We start from the raw sequence: 18,101 nt of genomic DNA, 5'->3' as shown, positions 1-18,101 counted from the left end.
TGCAGATATCAGGGTTTGAGCCCCAAGGAGTCTTCCCTTCCCCAGACTTGGCTTGATATCCAGGGTCCCATTGCCCCACAAGGTTAACCGTAGGTGCTCTCAGGCCTTGCTCTCCTCCCCAGCATGCTCCGGGTCCTGTTCCCAAACCAGTGTCTATAACAGACCATTAATTTTCATCCAGCACCCAGCACAGACCCTACCTATGCTCAGTACTCCGTATAGGCACTCCACTCTTCACTCAGTATCCAGGATAGACTACCCACCCCTTACCCAGTTGTCCATCCATGTTTATTCTGCACTGAAATGCGCCCTGATAGGCTCTGGGTGCTCTGGCAGAAACACAGTGGACTTCCCCCAACCCCAGAGAGTAGTCCTTGCAGCATATCCATGGATACGTTTCAGCTTCTGGCCTGAGGTACCCTCTCAAAGGTTCATTGGGTACAGAGCTCAGAGTAAAGAACCCTGGGATTGAAGAAGGAAAGTCTTCTCAAGGTGAGGAAGCTCCAGCTTTTCTGCAGGGTCACAGGGCTGCCTTTGATGTCCCAGCTGCTGGGAAGTCTGACAGTAGGAACAGCATCACGTCCCCATAGTAGTCTAGCCACCTACTCTACCAGGCCCAGTCAGTCCTGGTACTCCTGCCCTGTAGAGTTAGGATATAGGTATGATTGGGCCTGTACAGGGCTTATTTCCATAGGAACCTGATCCAGGCGCAAGGGCCTTTTCTGGGGTAGAGTTGGGGTGCTCCCAGGTACAGACATTCAGATGCCAGCAGAGCCCTGTGGAAGGCTGTAGCAGGAACAAGCCCCTCCTCCAAAGTGGTCTGGACAGTGGCAGGTGATGTTCAGTGCCTTTCTCCCAAACTAGTTTTTCAGCTCCAGGGAGCCTTGGGGATTCTGGGCAGAGCCTACCCTGGGGCCAGGTGGTCCAGGCAGGCCAGCAGGTCCCTCCAGTCCCCTCATTCCCTAATGGGCAGAGGAGGAGAAAACTGAGATGGGGGCTTATATCAGTCCTTGCCTTTTACAGTGCCCACCCACAGCCCCTGATATATTCTTCTCATTGGCATTTCTCTCCTACCAACTTGATGCCCTTTGGGTCCAGGCCAGTACTGTACCAAGAAAGTGACCCACCCTAAGAAGGTGGGATGTACAATTGCCCAGCTTTGATTAGAGGAGCTGCCTCCCTTCACCCAACCCCAGGGTGGCACCATTTATCCTTGGTGTGGGCTGAGATGGCTTTCTTCCTAGCCAGGCCTTAGGGAAAAATGAAGTCTTGGGTGGAAGAGGAAGCCTCCCCACTTCCTCACTCCCCAGAGCCTCTGTCTCCAAGACTCTACCTGGGCCCACTCTCTCCCACTCATCACCTCCTAGGCCTGGAGACAGTACCTTTGGTCCTTGTAGGCCAGTTTTCCCGGGGATGCCTTGCTGGCCAGAGAGGCCCTGGGAAGGAAGAGGAATGGTCCACCAGGCAGAGGCCAACATCACATGCAGAGGAGGGTCCTACCCATATCCTTTCTCTGACACCACCCTGACCCATTACCTGCAATCCTGGGAGTCCATGGTCTCCTTTCTCTCCTTTGACTCCTGGGGGACCCTGGAGGGGAAGATGGGCTGAGAGGCAGGGAAGAGAGACAAAGCAGAAGAAGATGGGTATAGAGCAGCACCTACCATAGGTCCCTGGACTGTGCGGCCCTGGGTCCCTGGTGACCCTTGCTGACCTCCAGGGCCTTCAGGTCCTGTCTGTCCAGGTGGCCCTGGCTCTCCCTGGAGACACAAGAAGCATTGTAAGGACTGAGAAGGCCTATCCCCTATCCCTTCCTGTTCTCTACCTGCCCTCAGCCCTGTTCACCATGCTGTCGTTTTCCTACTAGGCCACAAGCACCTTCACTGGAGAACAAAGGTTCCCTTATGCCTACCCTGAGTGGGTCTTGAGGAGACCCTGTCTGTAGGGCACCACCAGCCCATGGTCATTTATCCAGAGCCACAAACAAGCCAAAATGGCATTGGGATTTGAAGCTAGTTCTTCTATCCCATCCCAGTTTTCCTATTCTGCTCTGGTTCCCAAGGGGCCAGAGGAGACGTGCACAGAAACCACCAAGGGGAGAGAAGGAACTCAGTGGGCTGATAATGAGGACAAAGGGTATCTCCTTAAGCTATGATCCCCAAACACCAAACTCGGTTCTCACTAGATATCCAAGCTCTAAGGGACAGGTGACACCAGAGATATTTAAACTGAGATTAGGGGGAACACTTCCAAACTGTTTTTTTTTTAAATTAAGCAAATCAGTGTTCCAAACAAGATGCAGCAATCTGCTCAGTCTTATTAATGCACAACTATAAATAAAATACCACCATGCAGAGCACTGCCACATACTAAACAGTGATGAGGACCATCACCATGATGGCTTCTTAATGATGCAAGAGTACTTAGCATGTGGGGAAACAGCAAAATTAATAGGAAGGAGCTTCAAGAAGAAAATTGTTTGATCATGTCTATAACCACTGAAATAAACGATACATTTTATTTAATGTCTGTTTGATTTGTTTGTTCAAATTTCAAATAAATTAAGATTAAAGGAATTTTGTTATCCCATGAAAATGAGTATCTGTTTCAGTGTCTGAATCAGCACTGCATTTAATGAATTACTATTAAGCCAAGACATCTGTATCACCACATGACACCATTTGACAGAGTTCTGAACTATTCACCAACACCACCAGGCAAGAAGAAAAAAAACAGAGTTATAAACATTGGGCAGAAGAAGGAAAAGTAACTATGCAGGTGATCTCATATGAGCCTGAAAAACAGGGATATAAGTAAAATACGCCACAAATAAGACAAGTGGGAAACCCTCAGGGAAGAGCCTGTACATACACCACAAGAGAAGCCGTAATGAGAACAAAGACAACCACTTTCACTAGCAGCAAAAGGAAGCATATTTCAGCATGAACCTGAGCCCGTCAACAACGGGATGCTCCTGGATGATAGAATGCAAACTCTACAAGTACATCTTCTTCCTAAGTACAGCTACAACCTGAACTTGGTCCCAGTGAAAACACCAGCTAAGGACGAGTGAGCGCTACAGTCCACAGTGAATAAGCAAAGAGAACCAGCAATGTTCTGAAGAGGGTCAGACTAGGCTGGCAAGATGGAACTCATGTAAAGGTGGATGGAGAGAGCAGATTCCACAAAGTTGTCCTCTGACCTGCACATGCAAGCATACACACAACCTGCTGTGGGTTGGCTCTGCCCTTGTTGAAGTGGTAGGTGTGGAAGCCAACTGTCATTCATGACGTGGATTTGCCCAGTGGACAAGAAAGATTTGGTCAGGCTAGGCTGTGGCCTGGTAGACAAACCAGTGAGGAGGGTAAAGTGTGCTTTGGAGATAGGACTAGGTGAAGATGGCACTGGCTAGCAGGGATGAATCCTCAGGGGATAGGGGCTAGAGGCTAACTTTTTGAGGACTGGACATAGCTCCTCCCAACTTAAACCAAGCAAGCGGCGGATGAACCAACTCGTGCAGCTCTAAAATGCCAGCATCCAGAGAAACCAGAGGATGTCCACTTTCTACTCGCAGACTGAGGGAGACCTTTTAAATTTTCATTGTATTTAATATGCATTTATTAGTGTGTGGACATGTGTAGAGGCCAGAGGACAACTTGTGAGTGTCAGTTCTGTCCTTCCAGCATGTAGGTCCTGAGAATCAAATGCATGTAGCCTAGGTGGCAAGCACCTTCACATGCAGAGCTATCATGCCCACCTTGGGAGGCCTTTTAAAATAGCCTACAAAATTCAAACCCCAGAAGAGACAGAGCAATTATGTACACTAGACAAAAATTTACCTTAAAAATCTGTACAGATAGCTGGGTGGCAGTGGCGCACGCCTTTAATCCTAGCATTTGGGAGGCAGAGGCAGGCGGGTCTCTGTGAGTTCAAGGCCAGCCTGGTCTACAGAGCGAGTTCCAAGACAGACTCCAAAGCTACACAGAGAAACCCTGTCTTGAAACACCAAAAAAAAAAAAAAAAATCTGTACAGAAACCAGTCACAAACAAGGTCAAAGGGCATACAACAAGATGGCAGGGAAGTCATAAGTCACTTCAGCAGCACAGCTGACTCCAAAAAGTTAGGACTCCCACTAAAAAGCAAGTAACAAACAGGACAGTGGAGAGTCGGAGGACACACTCCTAACAAAATCCTGGCAGCTTCTGAAAGGCACCTAAGCTAGCATAGCAAGTTCCAGGCTAGTATAGGCTACATAGTGAGAACCTCTGGCAAACAAACAAAACCTCCTAGTTATGTCCATTTTCACCCAGCAGACTGCCTAACATCAGCTAGTTATCTGGGAGAGGTTTGGAGAGCAGATGGCTCACCATGGGAGAGCAGGTGCACATCGTCCAGCTTCCAAGGACAGCTGACACTGTGCCTGTAAGGACACAGGCATCCATCCCTGAGGACTCTCCAGCTCCTGCAGAATGTGCCCACACAGCATCGCAGCGCCTTTACAATGGAGGGGGCTGAACACTCGTTTCCCTGATCGAAGGCTGACTATCTACGCATGTCCACAGTACAAAGACCTTAGCCAGCTCTGTCCGAGTTCACACAACCCTTCCCAAGAGGCACTGTACCAGTGTCAGGGCAGGACAGGATATGGGGTGAAGTCTTACAGACACCCCAGAAGGCTGAAAGAGGTGAAGGTGTCAGCGCAGAGGAGCATATTCCAAAAGCTGCCACTCCTTGAATGCCTTAAACTCTGTACATGTGGCATTGTGGCCTACCAATCTAGAATCAAGCAAGAATGGCACCTTGTAGGCCACAGGGGATGGTGGTGGTAGTACTGCTACTGAAGTACACTGCCTTCCACTTCACATTCCTCAGACCAAGACCCTTATCCCAACACACATAGACCTCATAGAGCCAGACCCTACCCTGTGTAATGAGACCAATTCTCCCACTCCTAGCCAGAGGAAAATCATGCTTCAGTGGACTGTCATTTAGCTGGATTATCTGCCAGACTCCAGCAAAAACTCTGTCATTTCCACAGCCAGACTATGTTTGCTGAGAGCAGCAGAATCCCTGATAAGGGTAATGGAGCTCACACAAACAATTTTCCCAGAGTTAGCCTGATTTTGTCTGTGCACCATGCATGCTGTCTGAACCTGTGGTTATCCCTGCTGCTTTGACAGTAGGCAGCGTTCTGAACCCAGATTCAAATGGAGGGCAAAATACTGTCTATATTTGTCTCTAAGTAATCCCTAATAAACTCATTTTACTCATAAAGATCAACTTTAATGAGTCATTCTTTGGGCTGTTGGTGCCACCCCAGTTGGTACAGATATAAATTTTACATCTCCAAAAAATTAATTTTACATCTTGCCATACTCTGACACACCCACAAACCTCTGCAGAGTCAGACCCTCTCTCCAGCATGCCCATAGACCCTGTAGATGACACAAATTCAGAGGCTAACCATGTCTGAAATCACTTTGGAATTCAGTCTCCTATGTGCTGTGGATGGAGGAGTTACCCAGTGTCTATGGAGGGGAATGATGAGACAGATGAAGAGCTAGGCAATCTGGACTCCCAAGCCTCAGTTTCCCCACCTGTTCCATGTAGGTGATCCTGCCTATAAAAATAGGTGAAGAGCAAATATCCACTAAATATTGGGTTCAAGGCAAGATGTCCTGCAGGTGATAGAGGAGCCCAGAATAATCCCTGATTTCCTTGTGATATCACACCCCTGCTTTTCTACAGTGGGAAGCCCTTCCACCTGATACAGAATGCCATGAAACTTGATCTCTGTGCTCTGAATGCTTGGGGCCCTTCCACTGCAGGTCAGATCAGGCATATTGCTCCTGTGCTTCATAAGACCTACCTTGGGCCCCGGGTGTCCCTGCTGTCCTGGAGTGCCATTCCTTCCAGGGAGGCCCTGTAAAGATACAGACAAGACTGAATACCAGCCCCATCATAATCTTTAGTCCCACTCAGCTACCCCCATACCCAGCCTCCTCCAGCCCTGGACGCCTATGTGTGTTGCTGGGAGGAAAAGGATCCTCCAAGATCAAGGGTATCCTTACTGACCTCCTCTTCACTGCTGGGTACCCACTGGATTAAGGCAGATCTGAGGTCACACCCTGGGCCTATATACAATGAAGCCTGTGAACCACCAAGTGCCAAGTAAGTGCTCTTGACAGGTGTCCTGTAACCACTGACTTGGAAGCATTTGCAACCTTGCAAGACTGGCCCAGAAGCCTTGGGCTTGCAGAGAGAGGACCAGAAAAGGTATGAACATCCTTTGAGGGTACCATGGCCTGCCAAGGTAGAGGGCTTATGGTGCTGGCTAACTCCTTTCCAGTACCTAAGGCAGAGCCGCCTGCAAGGCTATGGCTCACAGTTTGCCACGTCATAGCCCACCAAGCACAGTCCTGGAGACCAGTGGGACCTGGGCTCATTCCATCAGGAACATGGAGAAACTCTTGATTTCCTGCCAGAGAAAGACCAGCATCTGCCCACAGATGGAGGACATATATAAGAGAGAAAAGCTCAAGTAGTGTGCAGAGGGGCTGGCCAGACTGGGCTGCTGGGCCTGATGGCCATAGAAGAAACCTAAGGAAGCCTATCCTGTGTGTAACGTGGCTGGGGAGGGCGGCTGGTGGGTTTGGTTTCCTGAAAGCTGGTGTTGAGGTCCACCAATGGCAGCAGAAGTCCCTGGTCACCTCCAGGGGAGAAGACACCGGACTCACCGGAGGGCCTTGGGGCCCTGGCGGCCCAGGGGTCTCAGAGGAGCAGGCACAGGCAGAAGGGAAGGCTGGGCATGTCTCTCCATCCCTCTGGAAGAAAAGAAATCATTTGTTCAATGGACCCTCCTTTGGATCTCATCCGATCTTAAGACTCACCATGGCCAAAGACACCTGACTCTAGGACACCTCTAAAGTCATTGCCAGAGGTAGGGCAGGTCAGAATGAAGGCTGCTAAGTCCTGTGTATGCAGCAGGCTCAGTGTGCCCCCTCCTGGATACCCATGGGAGCCTTGTATCTCCTTTTCCCTTCTCCTCCAACCCTCCTAGCATAGCCAAGTTCAGGATGGGCTCTCAAGGGACTAAGAAGATAGCTGCTAAGTCCTCAGCAGACCTAGGATGGCCCCACAGCCTCACTGAATGAGCTTCTACCTGAGCCTATAGAGAAGAAGGAATAGCTTCTCCTTAGAGCTGACCAGGGACTTCTAACTGGCATATAGTTGTTATTGACAGAAATGGGATGTCACGCACATGTCACACTCATGGCAGCTGCTATAACTGCAGACGAGTCTTCTTGGCATCCCCCCAAATGCCTGTGGGACTTTCCTATTCAGGTCCCTGGCCACCTCACCCAGAAAGTCTGCTTTCACCTCTCTCAGCACGGGTCTATACAGGCCATCTACTCAGACTCTGTAACCCTTGGTGGCACTCCCACAGGGCCAAGGTACAGTGTCCAGGATCTTGTTTCCACTTACCAATGCAGGGAGTTCACAGCACCGGTCCTTCTCTGCCCAGGTGTCGCTGCACATGATTTGCAACATCTGAAGCTGAAACTGTGAAGCAGGGGGAAGGTCAGGCCCCATAGGAAGAACCCACCCATCCTATGAGACAAGGCCCAGACTCACCGTGGCTGAGCTGCTCCGTGGCCCCCTGGCCTTAGCCAGCCTCCCTAGTGTGATAAAACCAGCTGTGGGTGGGCTGCCAGCATCCCCAATAGGCCGCTCAGCTACCTTCCGACAGTCCACGTAAAGTCTGACCTTGGAGTGGCCCACGGCCACATGTACCTGCAGAAACCACAGTGAGTCTCTCACCCCAGACCAGGTCAAAACAGATTAAGGGGCCCAGCATGTAGGGCCTGGGGTCAGATTTCAACTCCACTCTGGGACCTACTGGGTCTCAACTTCCCCAGGGAAAGCTACTGCAGGAGCCTCCCAAAGAGAAGAATTTGCTCTCTGACCCAAATTAAGAAGGGACCATCAGAACAGAGGAGCACCAGGGTCAAAGGCCATAGATGGATCAATGCTTGATTCTCAAGGGAGACAACCACATGCAGGGAAGGCCAGACCAGAGGGTTGGGGCCTGCAGGGCTCAGGCAGACAGTTCCCAGGACCTTGTGGAAGCTTCCGAAGAAAACCTTCTTTGCATCCTGCAGGTCAAAGGTGACCTCCTGCAAGGCTGCCCTGGGGTCATGGTTGAAGTATGTCAGAGATTTTCTGCCAGCTGCCAGGGAGGATAGGGAGCAGATGAGAACGGTAAGCTGGAAGAGGGTGGCAGTGACAGAACACAGTAGGGTCTCCACAATGCAAAGCTATGGTGATATCCAGGATATCTGCTCACACTGATGATGATGGGCTTCCATGCCTAGTTGCCTAGGGAGACCCACAGTTTAGCCAGGGTGTTGGCATCTTTATATGCCAGGAGGTAAAGAAGGTAAGCAGGGGTCCCATCCCTCCCAACTGCCAAGGGTGATATGAGGCCTAGAGTCACCATCTAGGAGAACCCCAAGGATGGGCTGGAAGTCCTCAGCCATCATCTGCCACAGCGCAAAGGCTTCTCGGGGTGTTTCAGGGAGTAGGCGCACAAGGAAGACAATGGTGTGTTCTGGTGGCAGAGCTGCTGGGTGGATATCACTGGAGAGACAAGGGGTTGGAATAGAGGTATTCCTGTCTCAGTTTCTCCATAAGGAACATGGGAGTGTAGCAGAGCTTCCCCTCTACCCAAAACTGTTAGCTTTCAACAAGAAGTGCTGAGGCCCCTGGGCCAACAGACGCTCTGCTCTCTGAAGCCAGGTCAAGGCTATAATGGAAGTCACTGTGCAAGGGCTGCTGAGACCCTTATGCTCAGTGACACTGTGACACTGTAGGTAAGGGGCCCGACCAGGGAGACTCCACCAGGAAGGTCCCTGGAGCAGTCCTGGGACTCAAGAGCGGCTCCCACTGAGTAAATATGCTGAGGTATCTCTCAGACTAGGCAATAGGGGAATCCATGCCCATGCTGATCCAGCCTATCTAAGGGCAGTAAGGGCAAAAAAATGGAGTCTCGAGTCACTCAATACAACTATTCTTATCAATCTGCAGCTCCCTGTTTGACCTTCACCTGCTCTTAGGATAAAAGCCAAGAGCTAGAAAAATACCACCTCAGCCATGATCTTGTAGTTCTTTTTTCTTAGAGATAGGAACTCACTACATAGCCTGGGCTGGAATTAGACTCATAGTGATCCTTTCTCAGCCTCCTGAGTTCTAGGATTCCAGGTGCCAACACACACAGAAGAACTCTACAATTCTCCAAACACAATGATCAGCCTCTACATTCCACCACAAGAAAGGATTCCTCTACTCTCAGCAGCTATCAGGGTGGGGGCCACTTGGGCTAAGTGAGTACTCCAAGGAAGTTAGTTATCTGTCCCACCCTCTTTTGGAGCCCCAGAAGAGAGAGCTCCAAGAAAAGTCACTCATTTGAGGAAAGGAACAATTAAGAAGAATCACTACTGAGAATGTGCGCGACTTTGGTTTAGGTTTTGTGGTAAGACTAGAGACAGGGATGGCCGGTAGCAAAGACAAGGGGGGAAGGAAGAGGCTGGTGACGGAAACAGATAGTCATTAAGATGAGGGACAGCCAAATATGCCAAGCCTACATGGGGGCCAGGGACACTCCATGGCAAGGTCAAGCACAAAGTACGTGTGGCCATGGCCATGCCTGCCTCAAAGGACACTTCTTGCAGGAAAATGTAAAAATAGATCATGCAGATAGAAAAGCTCTTAACATCACTGTCACTGAGGAAATGTAAAAATAGTAAGATACCACCTTGCTGTCAGGAAAATAAAATCTGTTGGGTGTTGGTAGAGCGAGGAGAACCTGGAACAGTGTTGAGACTGTAAATTAGCATAGCCACTGTGGGAAACAGAATGGAGGGTCCTCAAAAAACTAAATAAGAACTACCAGATGATCTGGCAAGTCCATTACTGGGTACAAAGGAAATGAGATCAGACTTCGTGGTCACTGTAGCTCTATTCACCAGAGCCAAAAAATGCAATCAGCCAACATGCCCATTGCATGAGAGATGGAGCCAGGCTCTGGGGACAGAGTGGTATGTATACACCTCAGGGTAGGAACAGTAGGGGATAATGGATGAGAAAGCTATTGAGAAGCAGTAAAGTCCAGGGGAGGGATTTCATGAAGAACTAGAGTGTGGGTATACAGAGGACAGTTGCAGACCATCACCAGCAATGGTTTTACAGTAACTAATATACACTATGTTTATCCTTATCTAACCATTAACTAATTCATGCATCTATAGAAAAAGGTGGTGAGTTTGTGTAGGTCTCAGCTGAGTAGACAAGAAGGGCCTCCCCAAGCTCTCTGCTTGACTAGGAGGCTTCTGCATGCACCTGACCAAAGTTTCTAACTGTTTTCATGGAGGAGCATGAACAAGGACAAAATCTCCAGCTTGCTGCCTGCACCTGGGCCCCAAACTGCTGTGGGAGCCCATGGGGCCATGCTCTGTCAACTCGTGGATTCCTTTCCTGCTCATGGGAGTATGTGGTAGTGGTGTGAAGGTCAGAGCTTTTCAGTGCTCCTTGCATGCCTCTGTGAGGCCTTATTTATACTTTTTGTTACGTGCCTGGGTCTCAGTTCTTTCGGGAAATGAGCCTGCTGCTCAGTCATACTGTATGCATCAAAGTTCAGGTTAATGACTCATTCATGGGATAAGCAGGAATTAGTGTCTACTAGATACCAGGGACCTCTTTGCCTTCTCATGGCTTCTTGGAAAGCACCCACTTCTCACAAATCTAAAATGGTGGTAGATTTGCCCATCAATCTACAAAGAAGATACACAACCACTTAGAGGGAACAGTGCCATGGCTTATCTGCAGAATTTTGTGAATGTGAATGATCCCTGAGCTACATAGGGATGGCTTCAAGTTATGCTGGACATGGAGCCTAATCCCACACACAAGACTTCATTAATCTGTCAAAAGAAAATTTCTGGAGTACATAGGGCTGAAGCCACCCAGTCTATGGTCTACTGACATAGTTTCAGAGACTAGTCAGTTTTGGACCAGGGTCATGGAAGAGCCACAAAGTATATGGCAGGCCCCATATTGAATCTCTCCCCCCCCATTTTGTACAACCTCTTCTTGTACTCCCAGTTCCCTCAGCCCCTCGTACCTGGCTCGCCGCATGAGTTGAGCATCCTTGAAGATCGTGAAGGTGGGGGCCACACCCAAGGCTGAGGGCTCCATGGCCACACCTCGAATAGAGGCATACTCCTTTGCCACAAGACCAAAGGCCACCATCAGGTCAAACCCTGGTGAAACAGGGAATGATGACTAGGAACAATCAGGGAAGGGGAAGGAACAGGGACAATTCCACTTGGAGAGGGGTGGCAGGATGTAGAAGAGAGGGCCTGAAAAGATGGCTTGGGATGGGGTCACCAGAACGATGAGAGGCTGGAGCAGGGTCTTGGAGGTGGCCATGGGCCCAGCACTGCCTTGCCCTCCAGAGGAGAATCTAGCTCCTTTCTAATCAGGCTGACATCTATCCCAGGCCATCTGTTCCTCTTCCTCAACTCCAGGTCTGACACTGGGGAAATTGCTCACCTTGGAAAGCTATATACAGGACACAGTGGAACCCCTGACACTCAGACCCAGCCACCTGCCTCATACACCTACCAAACAGCACACACACTCTGCCCCCAACCCAGCTCCAAGGTTGCTCTCTTTAAGGAAGACCTTGCTGAATTCCCCTCTAGCCAGCACAGAAGCTTCAAGCAGCCTCAAGAGCCCGAGGACTCTCTATGGTCCAGACCCCAGCTACAGGCTGAGGCTGGCATACAAGTCACTGGGATGATCAGTGTCATGGTGGGTCCTCCAATTACCAGCTCCTTTTTCAGCATTAATTGGCACAAATCAGAGTATGTATTTGGTGTTTAACTGTGCACAACTAGACCCAGGGTGCAGAGGCTCAGCCTTTCTGAGGCCTATTTCAAGGAAGTAGCCATACCTGCCCATCTGTCCACTGGCCTTGCATTCCATGGGCCCTACCATTCACTCATCTCACCACTCACCATCCCTGCCAGTTTCAGGGCAGTAGAAGTCCCAGACAGACTCTCTTGCTGGGATGCAGGTGAGATACAGCCTGCATATCACAGAGCTCTGTACACTCTACTTTTAAGGCCCTCCCTTGGTGGATAGAATCCCCTGACATGCCTCATGCTAAGCATCTGTTCTCCGCCCTCTTGCATAGTACTTATGAGGACTCCAGGCTTTGCATGACTTATCCCACATGCCTGGCAGCAGGGAGCCACCTAGGGCCCTAGTGGAGCTAGCCAGCTCTGCCTCTGCCCTGCACATGCCAATACTAACTTTGGATAAAGCAGGAAGAAAACTTCCCTGACAGCGTCGTGGGCTACCTGAGAAGGTACAGGCCTTGATCAGTACCCTATGGTTGATCCTAGATCATGAAAGGTCTGTCCCAACCTTGGAAGGGTCAAGAAAAGCAGAGCAGGCAAAGACAGACCAGAGCTGGCACAGATATACAGAACTTACCTGAGAGGGAACTATCCGGGTGCAGGGCTGGACAGGCTGCTGAGAGGACACAGAGGGTCTGGTGAGTCACATCAAAGCTAGCCCAACTACCAAAAGGACCACTTCCCAGGCAATGTCAGGCCTCTGGTGACAAGGCAGACCTGCACAAGCCCCACTTTCCTCCTTTATGCAATGCCCACCCTGCAGTCTCCATTCCTCTCTGCCATGCCAGGACCTCACTGAGTGAGCAAGTACCCCTGCCTACCCTGTGCACCCAGGGCCAAAACCAAGGTTCCCTGGGGACCACACCCAAAAAGTTATGGGCCCAAAGTGAGCCCCAAGTACCAGATGGTAGGGCCAGGGAAATGACTGGATACAGTGAGCAGCACAGGCCTGGAGGCAGAGATACAGGCTGACCCTATAGCCAGATACAAGTCAGATGAAGTCACAGTCAGGACTCCAGGCATAGTGGTCATCCACTGAGCAGTGAAAAACCAATCATCATAGGCATTTGGGCTATAACTGAATGATCCAAGATGGGGCACTAGAGTTGAGGCAGTGGCTTCATGGACTCTGAAGGCCTTATGCCCTGAGCAGCTATGGCTCTCAGGTGATTCCTCACAGCTGAGCCTGCCCTTGTGGGTTAGAGGCTACCAGGCCACAAGAGCCTGACTATGTCCTGTGGCATCAAGTACAGGTCTCTCCTAGGTCAAACTCTCCATACTCTCTAGCCATTTCCCAGTCACTCTGATCTAGTCTGTTCTGTTTATTTTGGGTACCCCAACTCTCCATGGCCTCTCCACAGTCTGTGTTGGGCCTGGGGCCTCACTGGCTCTGGGGTCCACTGATTTCTAGTATCTGGCCTAGTCTGCGGTCTGACAAGATCTGAGGTCTGACTAGGTCTAGCATCTAGCTTGACCTTGAGTCTGGCTTGGGTTTGGGGTTTAGAAGGAGCTGCCTACTAACCAGTCTTGGTGCTTACTAACCTGTGCGGTGTGTGGCAGACACTGCCATACTCTCTCCTGCTCCATAGACAGCTGAGACCAGGACCCTGTACTTGGTGGCAGACAGCAGGTCAGGAAGTACAACATGGCTCCTGGTGCTTGGCACAGAGATCTGTGGGGGTGGGGGAGGCCTCTGAGCCTTCCCTCTTAGACTGCCTTCTCCTTTCAAGGCTGTACTCCTTCTGCCCATCTTTCCCTCTATAAAGAAGCTGCTACCCACAAAGGATAGATAAGATCAGCATCTAAATCCCTGGGTAGCTCCCTGCTCTTTATAGACTCACCGATTTCTCTGGTCCAGAGCCTGAGGCCAGTGTATAGTTGAGCCGGTAATGTAGAACATGGCTACTTGGTGGTGTCCAGCTGACCTGTAGGCTGTTGGGGGTCTCCGAGGACAAGACCAGGCTGGATGGGGGGCTCCTGCTTGCTGAAGCTATCCAGTGGCACAGACAATGTGGAATTCAAGGCTCTCCAGAATGGAGGTACCCATGGCCAGAAGGCCAGCCAGTCAGCCAGTCCTGCATCATTATCTTAGGCTCTGCCCTGCCCAACCCTAACAATGTCCCTGCTGAGTCCCCCAATACTCCTAGGAGGTCTTGCACAGAGGCTGTGTCACCCATGCTCGGGAATTTGGACCTTAGCCACACCAAGAGCCTGTACCCTTTGTGGGCTTGGATCCAGTGGTCCAGCCCAGGGTCTCAGGGACTCAGGGAGCCTGCTTGCCAGTGGGAGTATGGGATCCTGGGCATGTGGATCCAGGAGGGTCTGGGTCCCCTCTGTGCTGCTCCTGTCCCAAGCCCATCTGAATGGAAGAAAGGCCACCTACAGGGGCTGTAGCGGAGGGACACAGGGTCACTGCGAGTGCCGTCCCTGTAGTAGGCAAGGATGGTGATCTCATATTCCACATGACTCATCAGGCCAGGTAAGATGGCTGTGTCAAGGGTCCCTGGGACAGAGATCTAGAGAAAGGAGAGTCCAGGGATCCACCTGAATTATAGGGAAACTCACCTCAAGAGGCTGGCTCACAGGCTATGGCAGACAGGTATTCCCAAGATATAGGACTTGGATGGACACACAGAGTCTAAGCCCCACTTGGCCTTGGGATCTGGGGCCATAGGAAATTCCCTGAAAGCTCATCTGCCCCTTGTCCCCTTACCTCATGGGCCTTCCCCTCTCCCAAGGGCATCCACTTGATTTGATAAACAAGGACACCAGACAAGGCGGTGGCCACCCATGACAGCTTGACTGCATCTTCCCGGAGCTCCGTTACAGACAGCTGGCTAGGACTGGGAGCTTTCTCTGGAAGACGGGGTGTAGAAATGGGGTGCAGCGTGCTGACTTGAGCTGTTGCTTTCAGATAAAGGTCAGTCATACTGAGGAATGTCCCTGACCTCTTGTCTCTCTGCAGACCTTCTATCACATCTGCCCAGATGCTAGTTCCCACCTGGCCTAGCACAGCCAGAACAGATACCCAATACAGGCCCTTTAGCCGACCATAAAGACACAGTCCAGCTCCACACCAACCTTGACTTCACTGACTCACTTGTGGTCACATGGCCAGTCAGCATGGAGGAACCACCCCCGAAGTAAAAACAGGTGACTCGGACGATGTACTTGGTAGAGGAAGAAAGGGGGCCCAAGGTGGCTGAGGTAGTATTCCCAGAAACCTGAGCCTGTGGGAGGTATACAGAGCAATCAGGCACCTGAGCCCCTGACAGGATGGGGACCCAGTCTCAGAACCTATAGCCATGGCTAGCCTATGACTCCCAAAAGAGGAAAAATGTGATCAGCTATGGATCCCCAGAATGGCCCGTGAGTACAGACTCCTCTCCCTGCCTCACCTTTTAACCCCACAAGCCATTCTGCCTCTAAATCTGGTGTGGCCACAGTCTTACAATGACATCACTATTGCATGTATGTGCACATATGTGCACATGTGTCTTTGCTTCAAGTCTTCCCCCAATTCCTGACAGACACAGCCCCCTTGAGGGCTGGGACATTATCAATACTGTGTCCTTTGCACCATCTCAAAGACTGTGTAACAGGAGGCTAAACAGATATGAACTGAAGGTGTCCATAGGAAGAACATGTGGAGCGAGAGCCTAAGGAAGTGCTAGGCTTCCAGTGCCTGTGTGAATGCTCAATCAACCTAGGATTCTGGGTCCCCCAAGAGGCCCTTGGGACTTTTGAGCCCCTGCTCTTACCTGCCCAGAGTGGCTGCCATCACTAGAGACATAGCTGACCTTGACCAGGCGCACAGGCCTCTGGGCTTCCCAGGACACACAGGCTGAGTTGTAGCTCACATCTGAGAAACTCAGGTGTCTTGGGGGCCCCGGGATAGCTGCAGAGCATAACAAGGCCTTAGGGGCTGGCATTCCTATGCTTGGGACTGGGAAAAGGGTAGGAAGTGCTAGGACTGAAGAACATATGGGGCATCTGTGGTCACCTACCCTGGAGCAGGCTAAAAAAATAGAGCAGAGTATCTGCTATGTGAACAAGTGGCCTGGGAAGGATACTCACTGGTCCTGGCATTGATGCTCCGGACTTCACTGGCCTCTGGTCCCCGAAGGCTCTGCACTGAAATCTCATAGTCCCTGCCCGGCTCCAGGCCATCCAGCAGTACCTCAGGCTGCCCCACGTGTACCTGGCAGGGATATGGCAACACATGTCTCAGCACCAAGCCCTACCATCTGCCCCACCTGTCTCCCTGCCCCCACCTCTCACCTCTCTCCTCTGCTCCTCCCCAGGGGAGGCAGCCAGCAAGTACTGCACCAAGTACTGAGTGGCTCCAGCAGAGGGCTGCCAGGTGAGGTGGAGGGTTCTTGGTGTCACTGAGGCTAGGGTCAGTGCCCCCGGTGGAGGCAGAGGTGCTGGGGAGGGGATGACCATCAGGGGACTCTTGCAAGTGTGGCATATGCAGAACTCATAAACAAAGGAACCCTTTTCTCTAATGATAAGACTTTCACTAGGTAAAGTTATACCTGGGGCACAGCCAGGTAGGCAACCACCAATCAGAGCACAGGATTGAATCACTTGTCTTAAATGTCAGTGGACTCTGTTTTTCAGCTCACAATTCTGGGGGAGTCAGATCATCTTACTGGCCTAAAGCAATTTGCTACAAAGGTAGTGAGGGAAGTAACCTCCAGGTTGAAACACACACACACACACACACACACACACACACACACACACACACGCACACACGCACACACGCACACGCGCGCGCACACACACGCACACGCGCGCACACACACACGCACACGCATGCACACATGCAAAACATATAATACATGAAGCCATTTCTGTGAATGACCAGAAGAGGCAAATCTAGAGGCAGAGAGCAGAGTCAAGGTTGCCAAGGCTGAGTAAAGGACCTGGGGTGCCAATGCAATGTACAGTTTCCTTGGGAAACAAATATGATCTATGATGGCCTTAGTGTAAATAGCCTTGAATACACTGTGCTGTTGAATAATCCTTCTGTACACTGTATGAATATACGTCGATATGATTGGTTTAATAAACAAGCTGACTAGCCAAAAGCTGAATAGGATAAAGTTAGGCGGGAAAGCCAAACTGAGAATGATGAGATGAAGGAGAGTGGAGTCAGAAGAGATGCCAGCCAGCCTCTAAGGAAGCAGGATGTAAAGAAAATGAGGTAACTCTGGGCAGTAGTGGCACACACCTTTAATCCCAACACTCGGGAGGCATAGCCAGAAGGATCTCTGTAAGTTCAAGGCCAGCCTGGTCTACAAAGCAAGATCCAGGATAGGCACTAAAACTACACAGAGAAACTCTGTCTTGAAAAAAGAAAAAAAAAAAAAAAAAAAAAAAGGAAAAGAAAAAGAGAAAAAGAGGAAGAAAGAAAGAAAAGAAAATGAGGTAACAAGCCATGAGCCATTTGGCAAAGCATAGATAAGAAATATGTGTTAATGTAAATGTAAGAGTTAACTAGTAACAAGCCTGAGCTATTGGCCAAACATTTTAATTTATATTAAGTTTCCAAGTCCATTATTTGGAAAGTGGCTGTCAGTTATTGGGGAGCACTGTTAGGACAGGAAAACTCTACCTACAATACTGTTCTTTTTTGTTTGTTTATATTTTTGTCTTTTGAGACAAGGTTTCTGTTTGTAACCCTGGTTGTCCTGGAACTCACTATGTAGAACAAGCTGGCATTAAACTTACAGAGATCCACCTGTCTCTGACCCTCTAGTTCTGGGATTAAAGGTGTGTCCACCACACCTGGCAAAGTCCTGTGTTTGCTATCCCATGTTCCCTGTAAGTGGGTGAGCATGGGTATATGCATTCTATCTCAATGCAGCTGTTATCCAGGAATCATGGTGGGTCCAGCAACAGCTGAGAGCTAGTGGCCTCAGCCATGTGCTGTTGCTAGACAGGATGGGAGCCTTAGGATATCTTTTTGTTTGTTTTTTGTTTTTTTGAGACAGGGTTTCTCTGTGTAGTTTTGGTGCCTGTCCTGGATCTCGCTCTATAGACCAGGCTGGCCTTGAACTCACAGAGATCCACCTGCCTTTGCCTTCTGAGTGCTGGGATTAAAGGCGTGT

General features: G+C 50.2%; 1 protein-coding gene across 1 annotated transcript in view; it reads right to left on the bottom strand.

Annotated features, from left to right (window-relative positions):
- The window catches only part of Col20a1 (collagen type XX alpha 1 chain), a 35,062-nt gene that overhangs the window by 2,735 nt on the left and 14,226 nt on the right, over positions 1–18,101 (bottom strand). The window contains exons 12-31 of the mRNA XM_059262118.1: positions 16,264–16,409; positions 16,060–16,183; positions 15,744–15,880; positions 15,083–15,212; positions 14,696–14,838; positions 14,366–14,498; positions 13,824–13,972; positions 13,525–13,654; positions 12,560–12,598; positions 11,181–11,319; positions 8,499–8,641; positions 8,122–8,231; positions 7,637–7,795; positions 7,487–7,564; positions 6,739–6,825; positions 5,871–5,924; positions 1,665–1,760; positions 1,537–1,590; positions 1,383–1,436; positions 909–962 (exon numbers count right to left, since the gene is read on the bottom strand). Coding sequence (XP_059118101.1) covers positions 909–962; positions 1,383–1,436; positions 1,537–1,590; positions 1,665–1,760; positions 5,871–5,924; positions 6,739–6,825; positions 7,487–7,564; positions 7,637–7,795; positions 8,122–8,231; positions 8,499–8,641; positions 11,181–11,319; positions 12,560–12,598; positions 13,525–13,654; positions 13,824–13,972; positions 14,366–14,498; positions 14,696–14,838; positions 15,083–15,212; positions 15,744–15,880; positions 16,060–16,183; positions 16,264–16,409 — 2,159 coding nt within the window. The remainder of the gene's footprint in view (positions 1–908; positions 963–1,382; positions 1,437–1,536; positions 1,591–1,664; positions 1,761–5,870; positions 5,925–6,738; positions 6,826–7,486; positions 7,565–7,636; positions 7,796–8,121; positions 8,232–8,498; positions 8,642–11,180; positions 11,320–12,559; positions 12,599–13,524; positions 13,655–13,823; positions 13,973–14,365; positions 14,499–14,695; positions 14,839–15,082; positions 15,213–15,743; positions 15,881–16,059; positions 16,184–16,263; positions 16,410–18,101) is intronic.

This window comes from Peromyscus eremicus, chromosome 4 (assembly GCF_949786415.1).
Source record: "Peromyscus eremicus chromosome 4, PerEre_H2_v1, whole genome shotgun sequence".
NCBI lineage: Eukaryota > Metazoa > Chordata > Mammalia > Rodentia > Cricetidae > Peromyscus > Peromyscus eremicus.
This window is presented reverse-complemented; position numbering and strand designations above follow the sequence as displayed.